The sequence below is a fragment of the Cydia strobilella genome, chromosome 18 (assembly GCF_947568885.1).
Source record: "Cydia strobilella chromosome 18, ilCydStro3.1, whole genome shotgun sequence".
NCBI classification, from domain to species: Eukaryota; Metazoa; Arthropoda; class Insecta; order Lepidoptera; family Tortricidae; genus Cydia; species Cydia strobilella.
Window position 1 is genome coordinate 15,263,066 of NC_086058.1, and position 26,543 is coordinate 15,289,608.

General features: G+C 37.0%; 1 protein-coding gene across 3 annotated transcripts in view; it reads left to right on the forward strand.

The window, feature by feature from the left end:
- Positions 1-26,543, forward strand: part of LOC134749601 (phospholipid phosphatase 3-like) — a 462,302-nt gene that overhangs the window by 93,265 nt on the left and 342,494 nt on the right. For all 3 annotated transcript variants that reach the window (XR_010128502.1, XM_063684614.1, XM_063684615.1), the window contains exon 2: positions 1,804-1,888. Coding sequence is in view for 2 of the 3 variants with exons in the window: in XM_063684614.1 (XP_063540684.1) it covers positions 1,804-1,888 (85 nt within the window). In the remaining variant the exon portion in view is untranslated. The remainder of the gene's footprint in view (positions 1-1,803; positions 1,889-26,543) is intronic.

Here is a 26,543-nt window from a genome sequence, read left to right on the forward strand (position 1 = left end):
AATAGATAGTATGTAGAACATACGTCCTTTTAGATATATACCTATAGTAGTGTGATATCGTGTTAGCTTGATGTACTTTTTTAGGGTTCCGTACCCAAAGGATAAAAACGGGACCCTATTACCAAAGATTGATATAACTCCGTAATAGATGGATACAGTCTAAGGAAAAAACGTGCCTCGAAAATCACGAAAATTTGATTCTCGATCAGATGGCGCCACTAGTTTTGGCCTACACTCGTATAGAGGGCGTTGACTGTTTCGTTTGTTATTTATAATTTTAACGCATACCAGTGAAAGAACATGGGTCAAAATCATATAAAAATAATTAATGCATATAAAAAAATCATTTATCCATGTTTAAATACATTTTATCGTATTTTTATAAATCTTTATTTTTAGTTTTAAAGTGTGTCGTGTTTTGAAGTGTGTGCAGTGAATTTACTGGGGTTACAAAATTTACTATGACAGTACCGCTCTAGTATAAGTTACTCTATGCTATTACTAAGACTCCGCTTTCTGTCCCTCTGTCACCAGACTATATCAAATGAACCGTGATAGCTAGACAGTTGTAATTTTCACAGATGATGTATTTTTGTTGCCGCTATAACAACAAATACTAAAAACAGAATAAAATAAATATTTAAGTGGGGCTCCTATACAACAAACGTGATTTTTTTTGCCGTTTTTTGCGTAATGGTACGGAACCCTTCGTGCGCGAGTCCGACTCACACTTGACCGGTTTTTTACCGGCTTTGGGTATGGAACCCTAAAAATGAGTTTCTCTCGAAAGGTTAGTGTCTACACTTAATAATCCTATGTTTACCAGTGTACCTCTACTTGTGTTGCTGTTTTCTTTCTGTATTTTTTCTTCTATTGATGTGTGCAATAAAGAGTAATTGTATTGTATTGTACGAGTATTATATGCGCCTGTGCTTAAACAATAAACATACTTTTAACTTTTCCATCAAAAATCTTTTATTTTACAAAGTTACATTATCAATGAATCGTCCATTGACTTATATATTACTTCGTAAAGACGGGCCTTACGGGCAATAAGAATGGTGCCAGTGCCAGTACAATGGTGTCATTTTGGGTGTCATGCACGAATTGGAACCAATCGTGCAGTCTAACGCCACTAGTTGAGAGCCCAATCGCGCGCGTAATGCGAACTCTCAACCAATACAAACAAATTCTTTATCTTTAATGGCTTAGTAGCATATATTTCACCCAGGCACACCAAACGAGAATGTTCGGTCGGAATTATATGAACGGGCCTATCTTTACTTTTGAAATCTCTGAATTAATCCGTGTTACGAAATTTTCTATGAAATGAATGAAACATAAAACCTACATTCGGACAGAAGTAAGGTTTTAATTCTAGTTATTCAGCCACGCTGTTTTTACTTACATAACGCATAACAATGGCTTTTAAGTTAACAATGAAGTTTACGTAACCTTACATTCTTTTGATTGATTCATGGAAAAAAATTATAGGTAAAATCACTTTCAATATTATCTTGCACAACGAAGAACGCAAGCATGTAATGAGTTTTTTTGCAAAAATCAGATATCACCAGGGGGGCTGCGTCGTGGTACAATGTTGTTTAGTGGGTAAGCTCCTCCCACTCTTTCTCAATGGAAGGGAGGTGAGGTGAGAGTCCCACAAACCCCCCTAAAATAGGCCCACTTCAGTCCAAGGCCGACAATGAGTGGCGATAGTAAAAGTTGTGGTGTTTTGCATTAAGGCGACTAGTATACGCAATGACCTTGAACTATAAACTAAATGTTTTGTGTTTGTTACAGACCGTCCCCCCGGTCCCCGCGGAGATGCAGGCCCGACACAGCTACTGGTGGCATCTGCTCATAGACCTACCCATACTGCTGCTAGGTAAGTCTTTTTATAATATATTTTAGAGTCTACTCTAAGTTTGCACGTCAAATGCTAATGCTAGGTCAAGTATTTGTATTTATTTATTTGCATAATCATGTACCATTACATAGATGGTATTTGCAAAGTAAGAGGCACTGATACCCTGGTAGGGCATAGCAAAAAAATAGTTATTTGTTATACAAGGGTGCAAAGCTGTATTTTACCCGCGAGTGTAGAATTGAAACACGAGCAAGCGAAAGGATTCTATAGGTGAACCACGAGCGAAGCGAGTGGTTCTAAAATATAATCCTGAGCGTAGCGAGTGTTTCAACACACGAGAAGTAAAATACATATGCGCCCGTGTGTAACACAAAACTTTTCACCTCACTATAGCGAGGAAAGTGCAACATCCACTGGCGTTAGATCATCTTCATCACTGGAATCACTCATTTCTTTACGATATTATAACAGAAAACTCTGTAAGTTGTGTTTTTTTACGCGAGTCGGTGAGAAAAGGTTTTAAGTAAAAAATTTGTTGACAATGTTGACAATGTTGAAATTGCATCGACTCAACTTGTGCGTTCAGAATTATATTTAACATCATTATAAAAAAAACAAACGTTTCTTATGGAATTTTAAGGTTTATGACTTAAAATCATTAAATAAAGCTAAATTTGGTATTTTTATTAGATTCTCAAACCATTCATTTAATGATAATTAATATCGAACGAACCATTAACATGAGCGTTTTACGTTTTGTTATCTGTCAAGCTACTTAAACACGCTCCATCCAAGGTCAAATTACTTTCCCCACTAGTGGATAAAACGCGTTTTTCCCCGCTTGTATTGAAGGATAAACGACAACTTTCCGAGCTAGTGAGGGGAAAAATATCTTACACACTAACATAAAAAATTTACATATTAAGATACAATAATAATTTATCAAAAACATTCATATAAAATTCAATGCAATTAAATTCAATTGGTATAGTATTTAAATAATGTCACATAATTTCCAAATACAAGTCATATACTTATACACCTTAGTCATATACTAAGTTGACATGCACCTTACATTAAATTGCATTCTTACATTAAATTACAAACATTACAAAACTATTAACAATTTTTAAATTATTCTCTTATTTATTAAAACATGTCAAAACGTATATCTAATCTAAATAACATATGTCAAGCAACATCATTCATCAATTATTTTAGTACGTAAGAAAAATATGCCATAGTTTTATAATCCAGCTCGCTCCAGTTGCGGAGGTTGCTCTCTTTGGCGAAATTCACGATCGGTGTTATTAGAAACACAATAGATAGCGTAGCCCTTGTCGAGGCATTCATGCGATTATTTGTGCCTAACCAGTACATTCGCGCGCGGCGTCACCCGCTGCTGGCGGAGGGCACCGCGCGCACGCGGGCGCACGCGCAGGCACCGGTCGCGCGCGCGCACGCTCTGCTCAACTCCGTGCTCGAGGCACACCCGGAGTGTGATTTGTTTGTGAGTGCAATCGGACGACTGATGATTGAGTGTAAGAGAGTGATAGAGCGAGAGATGCCTGTAAGTAGTATTATATAAGTATAATTAATATTGTTTTGAAAATACTTTTGTACCTAATGTATAAGTAATACTGTCTCCCAATTTGTGCCGCTGTGGCTCTAGCTGTTAAGGTACAATTGTCAACTTAAATAATAAATAAATAAATAAATAATAGCGTTTTGGTACACCAGTCGCTTTAAGAGCAAGCTCGGCCGAATTGCACCTTCCCATACAATACAAACGTAGTTCCGCTCTCATTTTAAAACTACGTGTTGGATTGTAATGAAACTTTGCTCATAAAATGACATGTGGTATATCTAGGTCTGAAATTAGTTCATATAGCTCCAGTTTATAAAACAAACGAAATAGAGCAAAAACACGTTTTGTATGAAAAATTTAAATTCGCTTTTTTAACTATGGTATCCGAAGCTACATAAACTAATTGCAGACATAGATATACCTTATCCTATTGTTAGTACAAAGTTTCAGAGCAATCTAGCTAGTCGTTTTAAAATGAGAGCGGAACTACGTTTGTATGGAGAACCGAGCTTGCCGAAGACCCTTAAAGCACATTCATTTAATATGACATTGTTCTAATATTAAATATTACACTAATCAATAACAAATACGTCATAGGTTAACGTCATAAAATAATCTCTACCAGACGTGACCCAGACCTAGGACAAAATCAAACAAAATTGTAGCTGGTCCAACTTATATTGACACTAGCGACCCGCCCCGGCTTCGCACGAGTGCAATGCTGATGTAATACATATAAACCTTCCTCTTGAATCACTATCTATTTAAAAAAACCGCATCAAAATCCGTTGCGTACTTTTAAAGATCTAAGCATACCTATGTATGTCCCTATGGACAGACAGACAGCAGGAAGCGACTTTGTTTTATACTATGCAGTGATTACTTTCAAGTTTACATACAACGCCCTTATCTTTTATTTACATGCTCAATTAATTCATAGTTAAATACGACGACGAATTACATGTGTGTTAAAACCAATTATAATACAATGGTACAACAAAAAACTAGTTGACATGAGGGGTCGTTGACCTGATTAGAATATTCTAAATCGAGAACACGTCATCGTAAGATCGTATTCATTAGTGACCCTGATGATCTAAGTCGAACTACGTGGCGATTCGATATCGAGTCGAGCCGAATCGACACCATTTAAATATTGCACAGTGGTCAACCTTTCAATTTAAGGTGCAGTAGGTTCAGCCGTTCAGGCAGGGTTATTGAAAAGTCGTAGGGCTTTTTTTGGTTATAATACGGTTTACAAAAATATGAATAGCAATTTCGAGGACTTTTTCTAGTAACTGAATGAATGAATGAATGAATATGTATTTATTGCCACAACAGCGAATACAGAAAACACAATATCAAAAAGTTACTTAACCTATAAACATTATATCTATAATCTATAACCTTAACCTTATATCTGTAACTTAATAACTAAACATTTGACTGTGACACTGACTGTGACAAATGGTTTGGGCGTCAGCATAATGCTGCCAGCATCAGCTCAGCGTGAGTGACACTGCAGCGCTGTTTTTCAGCCCAGACCAAGATACCAATTAAAATAAATTAAATTAGCTCCGTATTTAACTACACAACACAAATACAATTCTCACTTAGCCAAATCTCAAACATCAATGCAACTGCATGGATTCGAATGCTGATTTCTTGATTTTCGCTCTATAGAAATAAACATAGGTCTAAAACGCAGCTTAAAAAATTGTAACAGTTTTTGCACAAAAGCTAAACATATGAAAAGTGTCAGGTGGGGTAAATATAAGACACGAGTAAAAATAAGACAAAGTTTTTAACACTCAAAAAACTTATTCTATTTCATTCCTATTCCATTTAAAAGTCTACACACGCCGTGTGTAGACTTCTGTGTAGCCTCGTGTGTCACGAGGCTACTGGTCTTGAATAAGTAGAATGACCCAAAGTAGAATGACACATAATTATGTGATTATAAAAGTAAAAATGACTGAATCTATTATTACAGCTAGCATTTTTGATTTTACACACGAGGCTACTGGTCATGAAAAAGTAGAATGATCCAAAGTAGAATGACACATAATTATGTGAAAAAGTAAAAATGACGAATCTATTATTACAGTAACTAGCTAGCATTTTACACACGAGGCTACTGGTCATCAAAAAGTAGAATGACACATAATTATGTGAAAAAGTAAAAATGACTGAATCTATTATTACAGTAACTAGCTAGCATTTTAAACACGAGGCTACTGGTCATCAAAAAGTAGAATAACACATAATTATGTGAAAAAGTAAAAATGACTGAATCTATTATTACAGTAACTAGCTAGCATTTTTGATTTTACACACGAGGCTACTGGTCATGAAAAAGTAGAATGATCCAAAGTAGAATGACACATAATTATGTGAAAAAGTAAAAATGACTGAATCTATTATTACAGTAACTAGCTAGTATTCTACACACGAGGCTACTGGTCATGGAAAAGTAGAATGACACATAATGATGTGATTATAAAAGTAAAAATGACTGAATCTATTATTACAGTAACTAGTTAGCATTCTACACACGAGGCTACTGGTCATGGAAAAGTAGAATGACACATAATGATGTGATTATTAAAGTAAAAATGACTGAATTTATTATTACAGTAACTAGCTAACATTCTACACACGAGGCTACTGGTCATGGAAAAGTAGAATGACACATAATGATGTGATTATAAAAGTAAAAATGACTGAATCTATTATTACAGTAACTAGCTAGCATTCTACACACGAGGCTACTGGTCATGGAAAAGTAGAATGACACATAATGATGTGATTATAAAAGTAAAAATGACTGAATCTATTATTACAGTAACTAGCTAGCATTTTACACACGAGGCTACTGGTCATCAAAAAGTAGAAACATAATTATGTGAAAAAGTAAAAATGACTGAATCTATTATTACATTAACCAGCTAGCATTTTACACACGAGGCTACTGGTCATGAAAAAGTAGAATGACACATAATTATGTGAAAAAGTAAAAATGACTAAATCTATTATTACAGTAACTAGCTAGCATTCTACACACGAGGCTACTGGTCATGAAAAAGTAGAATGACACATAATTATGTGATTATAAAAGTAAAAATGACTGAATCTATTATTACAGTAACTAGCTAACATTATACACACGAGGCTACTGGTCATCAAAAAGCAGAATGACCTAAAGTAGAATGACACATAATTACATATGTGATTATAAAAGTTAAAATTACTTAATCTATTATTACAGTAACTAGCTAGCATTTTTCTTTGTCATCTATATCCATAATTAAGTCAAAAACTTAAGGATAGAATGTCATATCAATACGTTTAAATATCAAAAAAATTATACCATCAATCGACAACAGTTACATTATGTTCAATAATGAATCGACACTCATATCAATTACATCTATTACGTTTAAGATAAACCAGATAGATAACATTACAGACTATGTCATCCCTTGTGCATTGAAATAGTCCTGCACAAAAGTACTAGCAAAGATAGATATAACTCCGTAATAGATGGATACAGTCTAAGGAAAAAACGTGACTCGAAAATCAAGAAAATTTGATTCTCGTTCAGAGGGCGCTACTAGTTTTGGCCTACAGTCGTATAGATGGCGTTGACGGTTTCGTTTGTTATTTAAAATTTTAACGCATATCAAAAAAACATGGGTCAAAATCATCAAAATAATTAATGAAAATAAAAAAAACATTTATCTATATTTGAATACATTTTATCGTATTTGTACAAATCTTCAATTTTAGTTTTAAAGTGTGTCGACAGATGGCAGTGAATTTACTGGGGTTACAAAATTTACTATGACAGTACCGCTCTAGTATAAGTTACTTTATGGTACTAGCGACGATATTAATATACAGACAGGGGCGTAGCTAGAGGATATGGCGCCCGGGGCAGTCACCAAATTTGCGCCCCCTGACGACTGACAAAAGTTTCCCTGCTGCTGCCTTTTGCCCATTATGGCGCCCCCCCTTGGATGGCGCCCGGGGCACTTGCCCCCTCTGCCCCCCCTAGTTACGCCACTGTATACAGAGTGGCTAAAAAATAAGTGCATTCCCGTTGCCAGGGAGCAAGGGGAGGGAGGGATAAGGGCAAGCGAATGATGATTCTTTATTACACAAATGTGACAAATGAGAACCAGTTCAAAAACAGATTCGCTATATAAATAAAAGCATTAACAGGCTGTCTTCTCTTCCGCTATAGTTCACTATTTTTTTACGCGGGTACTGTCCAGCAGGGACCGGCCCGCTATCTCTTATCGGGGTTTTATAAGGGTATTGCATAAGGCTTAACTCACCATACCCTTTGCCAGACGAAACCCTTTGTTTTGCTTTTAAAAACCCTTATATAAAGCTACCACATTTGAGTAATCCGTAGCCCAAATACCCTTACAAAACCCTTATCATCCGCTCACCAACACCTTGCATATTGCTTATAAGGGTTAGCCTTATAAAGGGCTTCACTTTTAGCATATAAGCGTGCTAATTTAAGTCGTCTACCTTGTTCATAAAGCACACATTACTTCGAATCCGAGCGATCGTCGGCGGCGACGGCGGCGTTCTTTGACTAGGCACGTATTTTCTTTCCTTTTCATACACTACCGTAGATATATACTAATCCTGTCTCTTTCACGCAAAGGGAAACCTTTATAAAAAGCGCTTAAAGATAAGGGTAACCCTTATTAAGGGCTAGCCTTATTTTTGGTTAGCTTTTCGGTAAGGGTTAGTCAAAGGTAGGGGTATGAATGGGCTTGCAGTTCAAAAGGGAAAGTCTTTCAATGTGTTAGCCGTGTTTAAGTGTTGCCCATTGAAAGGGTTTTATCGCGGAAAGGGTTGTCCGGTCCCTGCTGTCCAGTCGTCCGGGTCCAGAGATACTCGTTACGCAGCGTACTACGTAGGCGAACAACACGCGAACGCGAAGCGAAGCAATGCTTCATTCATTAAGGCGGTTCCCTGAGCCAGAAGGCGAAAAATCTCCTTATATGATCCTGTTTTTCTAAGAGGCGTTGATATTCGTAGACGTGGAAAAAATATATGTAGTTCTTGACTATATTATCTTTAACAACATAGCTTCCGATACACGAATTATGACACTTCGCTCGATACAATTAATTCCCAAAGTAACCTCTAACTCGGACTTTTAATCCTACTTTACTCGGTTATTTATTATGTGATACTATAAACAAAAAAAGAAGAAAAAACAATCTTACCATAAATAGTAATTTCATAGCTTTAGAATTTCGATATTGTTAGGTAACGTTTTTAAAATAAATAAAAACCGACAAAATTCGATCAAAATTAACACTTGGGTCGTATGTTCTTTCCCGTTCTTTCTTGCGAAATGTGACAAAGACAGCGGCAAACCGATGGAACGGCCTTAATTAAATCAATCCTTTGATACCTATAGAAGTGTCCTACGTGGGCGATCTCGTTGCGAACGCGAACGCCGTGGACCCGCCGCGCCGCGCCGCGTTGCTTCGCTTCGCGTTCGCGAGTTATTCGCTTACGTAAGACGCTGCGTTAGTTAACACTTGTGTGACCGTCTGTGCGTGTCACATGTCATGCGGTGTCACGACAGGTGTCAAGTGTCGACCACCCATGGTGACACTGACATTGGGTAAACAACGCCTTATATGAGTGCCATATTACCTTTGTCCTTTGGAGGATGTAAACACACTTTTGATGATACTGTTTTTTAGGGTTCCGTACCCAAAGGGTAAAAACGGGACCCTATTACTAAGACTCCGCTGTCCGTCTGTCTATCACCAGGCTGTATCTCATGAACCGTGATAGCTAGACAGTTGAAATTTTCACAGATGTATTTCTGTTGCCGCTACAAAAACAAATACAAAAAGTTCGGTGGCGAGTCCGACTCGACTTGTCCGGTTTTTTTCTTTCCATCTTAGATTTTGTAATGAAAATATCACACGACTTTTTTCTTGATACATTATGTCAATCAAGGCGCAAAAGTGCATACCACTTTATGAATGAATTCCATTCAAAAATTGGTTATGCATTTTTGCAGAATTTACTTTTACTCAGTTGATTGGAAAGTGTTAATTGGATACCTCTACAAAATGTAACTTCTACTAAGCAGGTAAGAAATCCAATGATTCGAATATAAAACTCATATATACATAATTTACTTATTTCATACACTTAATATAGTATTTTATATCGTGAGAGAGAGCTTTTCAGTCGAATGTGAGGTACGAGATTGAAAAGCTTGATTATATCACTATTGTATATAATACCTTTTCTACGAGTCATCTAAAATAATACTATTTTTACTATAAAACCTAAATAAATAATGAAAATTGGTACTACAACAGACATCAACACGCGACTAATATTGTTGCCCGTTTAGTTGGTAGTCATTCATCACACTGGCTAATTAATTAGACTGAAATATTTATTTGTTACATTTTAAAACACATTTGTTTACGTAGCTTATGTTGACCGTGACAGCTGACGTTGACGTATTTTCTATGGCACGTGATTGGTAAATTTTTTTTTATAGTTGACTACAGCGTATCGAAATGAATATTATAGTTGAGTTGGGGAAAAATACGCAATTATAGTTTCATATACGAAATCTTAATTCAACCATTACAGTCGACGAGTAGAAAAACTACTTTTTAATAAAAAAACATATCTTGTTTAGCCAGTAACAAAAAGCGTGAGAAGCTATTAAAATTCGGACTAAAATAAATAAACGTAACCTAAACAAATACTTTCATACTTTACCTGCATTGTTTAGATGGTTAGGTTCGTGAGAATGAGAACAAACAGAAAATTCTTTGTATTGTGAGTTTTAATATCGTTATTACGTTATTAAGGCCTTTACATCTTGATTTATAGATGATATTATATTATACATAAAGTCTACGGACGATAGACAAACGACCTGATACAAATTTTAATAAACGTCAAAAATTTGATCTAGATACGATATGGAACGTTTCTTCAAAAACGTCACTTGTAACACAGACGAATAGAAGAGTTTCGCAAGTTTTAATACAAGTAGAGATAATATTTTATTAAATTCCGAATTCCGAAAATACTGAAATTTAAGTGACTTAGGGCCTGTTTCACAATGTCCAACTAAAGTATTGGATAGCTAATTAACAAATAAATTAACTGCCAGATAAAATTTCCTACAAATATATAACCCAGCCACGCGGCCATGGAAGACCACCCGCCACTTGGCTGACGACGGTCGAAAGAGACCTTAAAGAAGCTCAAATTGATAAAAACGCCGCACGCAATCGTGCTCAGTGGAGGATGCGGACGAGGAGGGCCGACCCCAAGTAAATGGGACTACCGGTCTAGGGGAAAGAAGAAGATAAAATTTCCTACAAAAAAAGCACTTTATCCAGCAGATAAAGCTTATTTGGAGATTGTGAAACGCCAACTATGACTTTATTCGTCAGATAAGTGGCAAGTAGCTTATTCAGGACTTTACTTGGACATTGTGAAACAGGCCCTTAATAAAATTCCCGTTTAGAAGTAAAATTATTCCTATCAATTCATAATACACTCAGCTTCATTTAAAACGGGTAGTTCCATACAAAAACCCGTTTTCATAGCTCTTGAGTATCTAATTCATAATAAATGGAGTGTTACAATTTCAAAGCAAAACAAACTCGTTAGTAATCATTATCGCTAATTAGGACCGCACACGAGCTGGTTTAAATTACATCAGCTATCAGAATGCTGGCTTTGAGATCGGCCATGCCTTCTTACGCAGCGTAAACGTAGGCGAACAACACGCGAACGCGAAGCGAAGCGATGTGGGGTGAATCAATCCTTTGATACCTATAGAAGTGTCCTACGTGGGCGATCTCGTTGCGAACGCGAACGCCGCCGCTTCGCTTCGCGTTCGCGAGTTGTTCGCTTACGTAAGACGCTGCGTTAAAGCACAGGTTAGAGGCATATCGTGTTCCCTCGTTGACTAAGCCACGCATATCGCCGCTCATCGTAGACATTAGATTCATTAAGTATACAACGAACTTAGAATAACTATAGTAATCAAGCTCAGAAAACCGGACAAGTGCGAGTCGGACTCGCCCACCGAGGGTTCCGTACAAATTTAATCTTTAGTATTTGTTGTTATAGCAGCAACAGAAATACATCATCTCAATCAACAATCAATCAAATATTTATTAGCTTTAAGCACAGTTGCATGCATGCAACCTGTGCAATCTGTAAAAATTTCAACTGTCTAGCTATCACGGTTCATGAGATACAGCCTGGTGATAGACAGACATCAAATCAATCAAATATACAGCAAATTAAGTAAAAATATTTTCCATAATGCCAATATCCAGAGAGGAAAATGGGGACTACGTTTGTATGGAGAAACGGTCGTCCCCTTTCCTCTCAAGGTATAGAATTTTAAATTAGCCAACCAAAACTTTTATTGACATATCACAACTTTTTTTAGCGGAAAATGATGTATTGGGTAATATTCAAAGTTGCGGACGGGCTGGAATGACTTTCAGTGATATGTGTCAGTGTAAAGGGACCCACTGACTATCAGTCCGTCGGACGATATCGGCCTGTCAGATAAAACAAAACATTTACACATTATTATTCACAACGACGGGACTTAATCCAACACGAAGACCAAGACCAAGTGCGGGTAGTTCGAAAAACTCGCGTGCCTAGAAGATGTTGATGTCAACTTTAGCCAGTCTTCTGCGGGACCACGGGGACAACGCCGTCCGCGAAACGTCGGAGGTAAATTTAAAGCTTATTTTACGCGATTAAGTCCCGTCGTTGTGAATAATAATGAGTAAAATCGTGAAAGTAAAAAAAATTACAGTTCCGAACAGCTGACAGGCCCATATCGTCCGGCGGACTGCTAGTCAGTGAGCCCCTTAAGTCATATGGGAGGTTTTTAGTAGTCAATAGTGTATTGAGACTATTGAGAGCTTCGTCTGTATATTCTATCGCTGCTTAAGTTCTGAGAAACTTGCACACTTGATCCACTTAGTCACTCACTTGAACGCATTAACATCATTAGCAATTAGCACTGAATATTGCATGTGCTCATGCACTTCAAATCACATTACTTATCAGAATGCCAGCTTTGAGATTGAGCGCCATGTTTTCTATGAAGAATGCCTGCTTATTATACTTTTACGATATCATAGGTATACACCGCAAAGGTGATGTTCAGATGTTAACAGCAGTTGCGGCGTCGCGTCGTTGTCGCCGCCGCTGTAAGTATCTGCCAATTTTCTTAGTGAGCGACCTTCGGCACTGCTGTGACGCAATAGGGAATAATACGCGAAACTCTGCGCAGGGGGCGCCATGCCACTACCACAGTCTGAAGGTCTATCGCAAAACAAGAAATTCGAAATTTCGTTATCTAGCATCTCTGTGACTGATGTTGCATATTCGAGCGATAAAGAGGCAGATAGCGAAATTTCGGATTCGCGTTTCCCGGTAGGTTCTCTGTAAACAAACCGCCTTGATTCATCAATGTCATATTTTATTATCTCTGAAAAATTGTCAAAACCTGTTAAAGGTACAGTATGTATAAGTTACTCTATGGTTTACTAAACAGGCTAGTGCTGCACTCTGGTGGCAGAACATTGCAGTAATATCCCCTATTAATATGACGTTCATTCCGTCATCCATTTTATTAAGGAAATGGTCAAATACAGCGACGGCAAGAGCGCCGCCTATGACGCAACAGATTTGCAGCACACATCTGAATCCGTGCTAGATCATAGTAAGCCTGGTTTTTAACCCTTAAGCGAAACTCCTCGCTTCAGGCAAACTCGGCTTCGTTCGGCTCAGCATTGCTCCGAGCAATTATTAGGGTTGACACAACTTGAAGTCCCTTTGCGTGTACGACCACAAAAATAAGATTAATGACTTGAATTTTGACAACCCTAAATAGCCGAAAGGGATAGTGCCATATATCAGAAAGGGGCATCATGATTCGACCCTGAGCCGCTGTCAAACTTCGGTTTTGTAGGAAGTTTCCTTTCTGTGCGGTAGTACTATTAGCTATTCTGTGCCTTAAGTCTAATTTGTATCTTTTTTCTGAGACTACCATAAAAATTCATTGTTAAACTATCAGCTAAGTGCACAGCTGCGTGGCAATGTTTTATAAACTCGCTTCGTTTCCCAAAGGAAATTCACTGACTTCAATAGATGTTATGTATACATGCTATTGACACCGTTTCTCGGTCCTCTGCATGTTCACTCGAAGTAATAAGTTAATAACCACTACAAAACAATGGAGTCTTTGCCAAGTTTCACCATTGTTTTAAGGAAGCAAGTCTAAGAACAAAATGAAAAACCACAATCATGAAGACAGACATAAAACACAACTAAATTAAATTACTTACATTAAAGAAATAAAACTCTAGTCTTTTTGGTCTTAAATTTTAAACCAGGCTAATAATTTCATAAGACAATGGTAATATTTTAGTAGCTACAGGCGATTTAGTGTTATTTTCAGGGACCGGACAACCCTTTCCGCGATAAAACCCTTTCAATGGGCGACACGTAAACACGGCTAACACATTGAAAGACTTTCCCTTTTGAACTGCAAGCCCATTCATACCCTTACCTTTGACTAACTCTTACCGAAAAGCTAACCAAAAATAAGGCTAGCTCTTAATAAGGGTTACCCTTATCTTTAAGCGCTTTTTATAAAGGTTTCCCTTTGCGTGAAAGAGACAGGATTAGTATATATCTACGGTAGTGTATGAAAAGGAAAGAAAATACGTGCTAGTCAAAGAACGCTGCCGTCGCCGCCGACGATCGCTCGGATTTGAAGTAATGTGTGCTTTATGAACAGGGTAGATGACTTAAATTAGCACGCTTATATGCTAAAAGGGAAGCCCTTTATTAGGCTAACCCTTATAAGCAATATGCAAGGTGATGGTGAGCGGATGATAAGGGTTTTGTTAGGGTATTTGGGCTACCGATTACTCAAATGTGGTAGCTTTATATAAGGGTTTTTAAAAGCAAAACAAAGGGTTTTGTCTGGCAAAGGGTATGATGAGTTAAGCCTTATGCAATACCCTTATAAAACCCCGATAAGGGATAGCGGGCCGGTCCCTGGTTATTTCACTGATTTGTGAAATATGATTAGTAACCGGTTAAAGTTAAATTGTTAAAATAAATATTTTAAAGTTAATTTGTTAACTTGCATTGCACCCATTTTTAGTGTTCCGTACCCAAAAGGTAAAAAAACGGGAGTATTACTAAGACTCCGCTGTCTGTCTGTCTGTCCATCTGTCACCAGGCTGTATCTCATGAATCGTGATAGCTAGAAAAGTGAAATGTTCACAGATGATATATTTCTGTTGCCGCTATAACAACAAATACTAAAAACAGAATAAAATAAATATTTAAGGGGGGCTCCCATAGAACAAACGTGATTTTTTTACCGTTTTTTTGCGTAATGGTACGGAACCCTTCGTGCGTGAGTCCGACTCGCACTTTTAATTAACGATTTGTACTATTTTCTATAACAGTAATTTTTACTGTTCCTATGACCTTTACACTTTCTGAAACAAGTTTAATTAATGACCTTTAAAGTAATGAAACATGAACGGTTCGCAAATAAATTGCAAATAATGTGTCCTTTGTGTCCCCACGGATTTATGTAAGTAATAAATTGTATTACAGAACACTTGGCATTCTATGCATAAAATACCTGCAAACGTGTCCAGTTTTATTAAATTAGCGTTCCAGTGCATCTGACCTCATTTTAAAACTGTTTTACCATCCAAAAACAACCATTTACACTCTATTCCATTAACATAACGTTGAGAACCGAATGTGTTTTAGTTTTCAAAGTGAATGACAGTTGTCGGTTGCGTTTCGTTTCACGCAGGTAATTAGCAGAGGCCATTGCACATAGATACTAGCTCCACTGTTGTCTATGGAGTGATGAACTCAATTGATATAGGACATGTGTTTTGGTTACTAATTTATAGACCTAACATTACATAGATCAGCTATACGCGTGCGCCCGTAAGGGGCGGGAGATAATCAATGAAAAGAAAGAAAGAAAAAGCATTTATTAGCACAACATAACAAGACTAAAACTAGAAATAATTAAACAGAATTAAAGGTTCTGGAGTGGCGTCCGCGTACCGGAAGACGAACTGCCGGTAGGCCTCCAACGAGATGGAGCGACGACCTGGAATTCGATGGATGCGATCGGCACAGGATCGGTCGGAGTGGCGAGCCTTGGGGGAGGCCTATGTCCAGCAGTGGACGTCTATCGGCTGACATGATGATGATGATGATGATGATCAAAGATTATCATGCCAAATATCGGCGTCTTACTCGTAGCTTTATCAGAAGTGTTAAAATTATTGCGTTACGTACCTGACAATTTTCTGGAATGCCCCTGAAACAGCCATCGGAGTAATCTTTGAAACTCCTAAAGTATTTGTTTTCGAGCAATGTTATATATTGAAATTCGATCTCACCGTTAGATTTTTTCGTTTCCTTAAAACTCCACAATGACGTTTGTTAACTTTCCGGAAATGTGAAAGAAAATTTTCGAAAACGACACACTTGACGACAATCCATCTTTGCCATCCAAACGTTGACTTCACCATGTATCTTCTGGCATTACTCGCAATCTACATAATTTCAGCCATTTCAGCAAATCAAATGTGAATGAACCCAGGAGCACTGAACTGGAATTTAGTCTGAATTCATTGTTGTTCTCGTATATGGAAATAAACGGACATTTGGCCTAGTGCCGAAAATTATGAAATTAATTTTCCATCATAATTTAGATGATGAACATAATAACCTAAATTCAGATCAACGGAACAATAGAAAAACCAGTTTTTTTTTATAATATAAAGTTTTCAAAATAACTTACTTTGTGGAGTTTGTGGTTCTCAGATGCGTCTGTTTTACTTTTTCACCACTTAAATGGTCGGCAGTCCTCAACTATGCGTTTCTCCAGAAACTGCCTGCCTCGCACAGCTAAACTGTGGAATTAACTGCGGTATTTCCGGACCGATACGACATTCAAACCTTCAAGATAATAGCGTACTCCCATTTTTTAAAGGTCGGCAATGAACTTGCAACCCCCTGTGTCGCAGGTGTCCATGGGTGACGGCGATTGCTGCCGTTGGTCTTCTATATCACAAAAAAAACTTTCCTATTTTTATGCGGATCTCCTGTCGCAATTGTAGACGCTGACAGTCTTTATTCTATGTTTTTCTCAGTTTTTGCTCGATCGCAGACTTTCCTCGCAACATTTTGCGGTTATCATTTCTACAACTCACGTGCCTACAATCTTTACTTTCCCCATTTAATGCAATTTCTGCAACTGCACTTCGATTAGGCTGTTTAGTCGCATTATTGATCTGATTGCGTGGTCAATTACCGGGTGCAATTCTTGATTGCGGGCCTATGATGGTTGCGCTTCTATCGTGCAACTTTCCCCATTACGAATAACAGCTGATACAACCTATTATTAGTTTATTGACCTGCCTAGGGCAGTAAAGCAAGAAATGAACCAGACTACATGTAAATGTCGGCCGAGGCGAAGCCGAGGTCGACAAACATGTGAACTGAGGCTTTCTTATTTACTGCACGAGGTGTGTATACTATTTTCCTGTTCGACAGAGCCGGAAAGCGGCAACTTAGTTTAGCGTAGCGTGCCGAAAGTTGACGTTTTCTGCATGGAGAACAGAAAATATATTTTAAACCGGTCACTCACGTATTATTAAAGTCGAATGACCACTCATTTTTCGATTCGTTTTCGAGGATCTTCGACTGGAGCACCGACTGCACCGACTGCACGGTATGAAAGTAAAGTATTCTTGCTAAAACACTAATTCATAAAGATGATCTGTTCCGAAGCAGAACTTACATTAAAGCGTTCTTATCACGAAACCGTCTTAGAAATGGGGAAACTGTGTCTGATAATAAATGATAATGATAATCTTTACTTGACCAGAACTAAGTGAAATAAGGTGGTTAGTCATGGTCTGATTGCGATATAACCTATATAATGTTTGTTTATCTGTAGCATAGCATAGTATACAGTGTAAATGTGGTATTTTCTGTAAAAAGGGACCTTATTGTCGATGGCGCTTACGCCATTATAAACGATGCTCCGTTATAAATACAATGCCGCGCGATGCTGTGCGGCATAAGCGCCATCGACAATAAGGTCCCTTTTCATAGAAAATGCCCCAAATTGCAATACCGTGTTAAAGTCCTGTTTTTTTTTTCAGATTAGAAATTTTGTAACCTCAAAAGTAATGGTAACTTTTTTCCTCCAAAATTAAATCTGAGTAACTATGCACTGAATTATAGTGTCGTTTACTATTGTACCGCAATTAGATATCACAGGAACCCTAGCATTTCGGAAGAAAAAGTTAATAACCACTACTTTTGAGGTAAGAAAAAATATAGAAACATTATAATAAAGGTTCCAAAGAACGGGATATAGTACCAAAGTTAATTTCTTTCATGTAGTATTTTTCTGTAATATTACTGTGCCTCACACCTTTTTAAATCCCATTCTTAATAAGAATCACTGGCAACACAATGTGTACACAATATTTCTTTTCTCTTAAAGTTTACTCTCATGATGAACAAATTTAATTTATCATCGCTTTTACGAAACTCGTATTAAATTTCACATTCGTTATTTCAAATTCTGAATAACTTTCACACACTTTTTTTTATGAATGTTTATCTGCTTCAACTGAGACGTTTATCCCTCGACTTGTCTATGAATCAATTGATTGGGCATCCAGTTCTGGTCCATTTCCAGCATTTATCCATAAACATGCCATTCCGATAAACTAGGCCATGCAATTGCAGATGCATTTACGAGTACAGCCGCAGTGCAGTGGCGACGTACAAACATATGTGCCGTTTTCAACCATAAGTGTACTTATTGTCGGTTGTCAATAAGACGTTCTTCCCATAAAGCTTCAATTTGAAATCAACCTTATCGACAACCGACATATATACAAAGCGCGTTAAATTCAACGAGTCTGGTCTTCTTCCTTGCCGCATCCGACAATGGCGACCCCATTAACAATTCTGGTCCGGATTATGAAATGCCCTAATGTGGCTCGCAAAACCAAACTTTGTCTTGAAGATGCGGTCACAGGATGCGCAATGGAGTGGAGTGGAGGAAATTCAACGAGTACCTAGATGATAAATGATAATAAAAAGTGCACCTACATATCTGACCTCAAAAAAAAAACCACTGGGCGAGATTAGAACTCTTAGCTTCTGGACACCGTCCCAAGACAAGTGTCCCAACGCTCTACCAATTGAACTACCGATATTTATCTGATTGCGGCAAATTCCATATCTTTTTTTTTTGTTTTGCATGCCCATATATTATAAGCTACTTATTGTAAGAATTGGTCTAAAGACTAAAGTTACGTAAATAAAATGAAATTTCGAGCATAATTATAGTCACAGATGGAACTTAAAGTATCGTGAGACATATTTCAAAATATTTAGATCAGTACGGTGGTACGGCGGAACCGCCGCGGACACTCTTGCCTGAGGAAGGATTCTCAATGAATCCGAAACATGTCGCCAAAAGCGACTAAAAATAATAGGTAGTGAGTAAAAACCGTACTGATCTAAATATAGTCACAGATCATATAATACTCCAGTGGTAGATATAGTTTTTGAAATGAGCTTCACTAAGAAAGGACTTTTTAAATTTTAAAAATGGCGTTAAAAACGTTTTTATGCCATTTTTGAAATTTACGGACGAAGTAATATTAATGTTATGTCAATACTTAATCTACTGTCTTGCCGTAGTGCAGTAAAGGGGCCCACTGACTATCAGTCCTCCGGACGATATGGGCCAGTCACTTAAAAATATGACAGATCCGAACAACTGACAGGCCGATATCGTCCGACGGGCTGATCTAAGTACACTGGCTAATAGGAACATAGATAGGAAGCCGGCAGTTAGTCGCGTGCAGGGCCCCTTACGAAACACCTTGGCGGTACAATTGTGATTGTCAGGATGACTGACATCTACGCCGGTAAATTTATTTGTGGTATTTTCTATAAAAAGGGACCTTATTGTCGATGGCGCTTACGCCATTATTAACGATGCTCTGATATAATTACAATGCCGCGCGACGCCGTGCGGCGTAAGCGCCATCGACAATAAGGTCCCTTTTCATAGAAAATGCCCCATTTTTACAGGCTAGCATACACCGGGTCCAAGATAGAGCGGCTTGGAGAGCACTGGTGAAGTGTCCACAATCGTCACCCTCAACCATGAGGATTTGAGGATACGACAAAGAAGTAGAAACTATTTTTGGTATTTTCTATAAAAAGGGACCTTATTGTCGATGGCGCTTACGCAATTATAAACGATGCTCCGAAATAAATACAATGCCGCGCGATGCTGTGCGGCGTAAGCGCCATCGACAATAAGGTCCCTTTTCATAGAAAATGCCCCATTTTTTATCAAGGAACGTATCTGCGCACGATACTACAAATTTGTATATTAAGGGATTAGTTTTACTAGAGTTACTCGACCGGGATATTGACCGTGATTACCTTTTGTATTATTTTCTAGCTCCCGATATTTCGACGCAGTTACATGCATCTTGTTTACGGGTTAATATCGGGAGCTCGAAAATAATACTAAAGGTAATCACGGTCAATATCCCGGTCGATATGTCAAGGGAAAATTGGATAATAAATAGAATTATTTTAGTATGGATTAGAACATCGTTATTGATGAATTCTCAATATAACTTGGGACTACGGTGCCGTTAAGATAGATTCTTACGGTAGGTGTCGCTATACGCCTTCCTAAGGCATGTATTAACTATTAAGTACATTGCATGCATGGAAATTGTTGCATGTATATGGACATAATAATATAACAAATTAAATTTGTACAATTATTGATTACTTAGTTAAAATTCCATTAACAATATCGATCAAGAATCATTTCGAAAGACTAAAGAATATAAATGTTTTTATTTAGATTTAGATTATAATAAAAATCGTAGGATGAGGTACTTGGGGTCTATAATTGACAATTTCCTCATTAAATAACTGGATAAAGATTACAGATAACTTCATTGAAATAACATTACTTAGGAATGCAAAGACTGCATAAACAAGATATAAACTATATATAAAAATCACCCATTTGTATGCCATGTCGCAATACGCATCGAAACTTTAATTATTACTAAAAAGTCTACTTAATTGAAATATGTTAATCTCACCGGATACATATCATACATATATTAAAATGCACCTTTGTATTTATTTTAATCTAATCTTACTTACACAAACTCTAATATCGCATTCCATGAGCTTGTAATTTAAACTCTATTCCTTTATTATTAGGTCATGTTGTTAAATGACAATTTAATTGAGATACGTGTTTGGATGGGTTATAAAGTACGTATGCACCATGGAAATTAAGACAAATTGGTCGAGTTCATTTGCCTATCGTTTACGGTCTTTATGGTTTTTATTTCCATTAGTCTGTGATTTATGGAATATTTGTGGTATTTTCTATACAAAGGGACCTTATTGTCGATGGCGCTTACGCCATTATTAACGATGCTATGATAATTACAATGCCGCGCGACGCTGTGCGGCGTAAGCGCCATCGGCAATAAGGTCCCTTTTCATAGAAAATGTCAATGTTGTTAAGGGCCAGTTTTGCATAGATAAGGACACTGTACAAAAAGGGAGCGTGTGGCGCTTACGTCAATTTAATATTAAGTTGCTTTAATATTATTGCAATGTTTAGTTCGTAAGTGCCAAACGTAAATGACGAAAGAATAAATTATGCCTGGCTATGGGAGCCTAAAAACAAGTAAATTACCTATCCAAATAAACACATACCTGCTAAGAAAAAATGATATACAAATATTTTATTGAGGAAGTAGTTTGTAAGTCGTAAACGGTTCGTAAAAAATATTTATATATGCAATTTCCTTATGACTATTGCCTATTGCAAAGTGCGTTTGCAATAGGAAATAGTTATGACTTTTTATAATATCTGTCATCCTGATGCATATTTTAGGGTTCCGTAGCCAAAGGGTAAAAACGGGACCCTATTACTAAGACTCCGCTGTCCGTCTGTCACCAGGCTGTATCTCATGAACCGTGATAGCTAGACAGTTGAAATTTTCACAGATGATGTATTTCTGTTGCCGCTATAACAACAAACACTAAAAAGTACGGAACACTCGGTGGGCGAGTCCGACTCGCACTTGTCCGGTTTTCTTTTTCTATTCTTTTGGCGTTTGTTGATGTACGATTGTCACCTTGGCTAGCCCCCTGCACTCTCAAAGAAAAACAATAAGTATTAATGGAAGAGTTACCCAACCCTCTGTTCCACACCCCATGCACTCAAGTCTGCTAATGTGCCGAAAAGACAAACATTTAGAAAACGAAGCGTTTTACTCGGGAAGGCATTGATTTATTGAGAATATGATGAATTGCTTTTAAATTTGGCTTCTGGCGTTCATTTGTCAACTGCATTGTTTTGTTTGTTTCATTGTATTTTTATATTTATTTTTCTGAAAGCTCAATAATGTGCCTTCCTTTAATCGTAACTTTTAAAACGTTTTCAAGGAAATTATTTTTGAACCAGTTGACGAATTTCTGCCAACAAATATAATGTTCTCTTCTCTTCTCTAAGGTTTAATAAGTAAAATAGTTATTAAGTAGGTATGTTATCTGAAAGATTATTCCCACTTCCCACGAATTCCACATTATTAAGTTTCGGTTGAGTTGTAGAAAAACGCCTTCCAGTGTTTGGCAAACTTTCCACATGGGGATTAAGTCTGACATCTGTACTTTTTCTAATGTGCAATAAAGTTTACATACATAACATCTAAAAAAAGGACGTCAGTGCCGTGAGGTTTCCGACGCTTTTTTTAGTACATTTTTTATTTATTTTATTTATAATGTACTTACCACGGCGACAGGTAGCTTATGGAGGTTGGCGCTTACACTATTATTAAAGACACTCCAATACTAATGCAGTGCTACGCGACGTAAGCGCCAATTGCCTTGAAGTATCTTTACCCGTAGAACGTCACATTTTCGTTTCACCGAATTTCTCAGTTTGCGTGATCTGACACGCAATCATATTTTTTTTGAGACCCCGTGTATTGTACCACCGCACCTCGTTCCTAATTTCCTAGCCCTTACCTTTTATCTACTATTTAACACCCACACATAATACACTTTCTCCGTTAACATCACACATACAACCACCTGCATCATGTTCCACTAACTGCCAAATTGTAGACCTTTGTTGTAAAGTAAGGTTAGTTAAGTTACTATTAGATCTGTTAATCACTCTTTTGTCAGCCCATTGACAGGTGCCTGTCAAATCTCGTGTCGTAACTGATTTGCACTGTAAAATGCTGCCAAGGGATTAGTGACTATGTGTAGAAATGATTAAGGTTGTTTTTAGCTGAATTTGTTTGTTGTCGTATGAATTTAATAATTGAGATGTTTGCGATCATATTCTTTCATTTGGTTTGTCCGTTTTGAGTTGTTATTTTATTCATAGTGACTGGTGTTTATTATTTAATTAGCCAACTTAATAAAGGGAATCTCAATTTGTATGTAATGATAGTATTAAAAATAATCGCGCGTAGATATCCAAACTATACCTGTTGTGGGGCATCACCAAAAAAATATTGCAGTACCTAAGTGCCTACTGTGCCTAGTAAGATTTGTTACGCTACATCTTTGACATTACTAAATCGTTTTTAACTTTCTTCACAATAATGCCACATTAGAATTTTAATATATATCCCTTCAAGTGGCAGGAACCGCCTCGCGGACAATTAACGTCATTTAAAATCGAAATTCCTTCAACTCAAAAATGACGTATGCCACTTGAAAGGTTAAGAATGTTTTACAAAATTAGGTTAGTAGATTGTTTAAAAAATATTTTTCAATTTTACCGCCCACAAACACCATAGGTTAACTGACAAATCAACTTCAAACTTTCGTTTGACATCCGACTAAACAAACAAATTAACATATATACATTAAATCCGTAATTTACGATGCATTAAGTTATAGGTGAAAATTGGACATTAAGCAAACCGGGTTAAAGGGCTAGTTAATTTAATATGCTAATTTCGTAATAAAGGGCATCTTAATCGTCAGATTAACCGATTTTGTTTGACAGTAACTCTTTGATATACTTACGTCAATAATAACGTAAGCGCCAATGGATTTTATACAAAGCTAGGTCTTTTTTCAACACTCGTACGGTGGTAAAGTTGCCGTAAGCGCCAATGGGTCTTATAAAATGTTAAGTCGTTCTAATTCAAGATAAGATGAGATGTAGAATATGGGAGCGGATATTGGCTTAACAGTTGAATGTTAATTTGTAAAAGAAAATATTGCAATCCAATTTCAAAGAAACTAGTTTATGACGGCATAGCATTACTTTAATCAAAGATAGATATAACTCCGTAATAGATGGATACAGTCTAAGGAAAAAACGTGCCTCGAAAATCAAGAAAATTTGATTCTCGTTCAGAGGGCGCTACTAGTTTTGGCCTACAGTCGTATAGATGGCGTTGACGGTTTCGTTTGTTATTTAACAATTTTAAGGCATATCAGTGAAAGAACATGGGTCAAAATCATAAAAATAATTAATGCAAATAAAAAAAATCATTTATCTATATTTAAATACATTCTATCGTATTTTTATAAATCTTCATTTTTAGTTTTAAAGTGTGTCGACAGATGGCAGTGAATTTACTGGGGTTACAAAATTTACTATGACAGTAACGCTCTCGTATCAGTTACTCTATGGTTTAATGCAAGTTATGGGCCACTGTATAAATCACAACTATACAAGGGATCTATAAATGACATTACAGTGTATATAAAAAAAAATGGAATTAAACAATAAACTACAAAACTAACTAAAATATTTTATTCAAAAAGACCTCCGCGAGCTGTACCGGGTGCAAAGGTGCCCATCACACTTGCCGCGTTACCACGTTGGATAGCGATGGCCAACCTTTGCACCAGGTACGAACCCGCGCGAGCATCAGAGGTCCTCTCCCTAATCCTATGTCCCACCTCCCTAATAAACGATATGGCGTCAGACCCCCAACACCCCGTTGTCTCGAAGGCGAGGGGTACAAAATAATAATAATAATAATCTATAAATTGTATATAGAGATGTCAATGATGATAGCTGTATATACAATTTATAGATTGTAATAATGTGGTACGTCCCACAATAAAAAAGGAAAAACATATTAACAATTTATACAAGGGATACCTAAACTTTCTTTCTTTATATATAACTAGCTACCCGCCCCGGCTTCGCACGGGTACAATGCTGATGTATTATACATATAAATAAACCCCCCTCTTGAATCACTATCTATTAAAAAAACCGCATCAAAATCCGTTGCGTAGTTTTAAAGATCTAAGCATACATAGGGACAGACATCCATCCAGACAGCAGGAAGCGACTTTGTTTTATACTATGTCATCATTCGCTTGCCCTTGTCCCATTCACTTGGGGTCGGCGCAGCATGTCTTTTTCTTCCATACATCTCTGTCACCCGTCATCTCATCATTCACTTGCGTTAGTTCCTATCATCTTTCACACAGTCCATCCACCTTTTCCTCGGTTTTCCTCTCCTCGTACTTCCCTCCACATTCATTCTTAATACCTTTCTCGTCACATGACTTTCATCCCTCCGCATACTATGTAGGGCTACTAAATAAAATAAAAATTGTAGCTAATTTTACAATTTGTTAAATGATCCAGCAGTGAAACGTAGTGAGTTGTAAATATTTTTCATTTATTGCCTGAAAATGTGCACTCCACTGCGTCTGGTTTCACCAACCTGCAACCTGGTTCGGTTGCAGGTAAATGTAAATTAAGTACTTTATTCACATGTTGCGTATTGTGTTCGCTTGCCACGTATTATGCACACTTCCGTTATTTTCTCTCATAGCGTATTATACTCTGGGGGAGTTTAAACGCGAGCAAAACAAATATAGATGTAAAAGAATACTGTTGATAGTTTAATCCATTGTTATTAATTAACAAACAAACTATGATGGGACCTTTGATTATACAACCTTACATAACCTGTCATGTAACATAACATGACAAATGCGTGCAATTAACATTAATGAGCGTGATTACGATTATAAATTAGGAAATGTATGTTACATAATCTAGGTTTATATTACGTTATAAAACATGCACAGAAAGAAAATTCTACATGCACACAAGGATTTTCTTGTTCTGGTCGTGGCTAAAAAAAACTGAAATGCGTCTGTGCGCCGATACTTGTGTTCAATGTTTTCGACGAGTTGGTCCTAACCTGAGACGTGAGTCATCCTTTAGTTCGCTTTGATCGCACTGCCCATACTGAGTAAGTTGGTTTACCTTTTTCAGAAGACATGGATGCAATGACATTTATAATTTACTTCCGAAATTTCTCGTAAGCTTATCGATCGACGATTTTGGCGATGGGATTGGATCGCGTTTGTGCGTGCCACAATACAATTACCAATACTTATATATATAGAAATACACGGTGTAACATGATTTAAAAAAAAAAAAACAAGTTTTTATTGTAACTTAGTGCAAAACGCATTTTTGATGTCGATGTTGCCACTGTGGGACGTAGTCTAAGTAACCTTATTGATAGATATCAAAAAGTGACAAGTAACACTTTGTAAAAACTACGTTTTACGAAAAAAAAAGCAAAAGTCCATTTTAAGTGAAGCTTACCAATAATATTTACTTTTTATGTACAAATATATCTGAAAAATCGAAAAAAAAAAACAAATTTTTTTTTACCTAAATTTATTACATTTTTTTGGCCTCCGAAAAGCGTGGTTTAAATCTTTCGGTTTCCTCGTGAACACCTATTTATGTAGTTGTTTATTTAAATAGTTCCTATTTTTGTTATTCCGTTAAAAAAATAATGTTAGAGATATTGGCGCTTACGTCGCATATCATCGCATTTACGTTAGCAATTCGTTATATTAACGTAA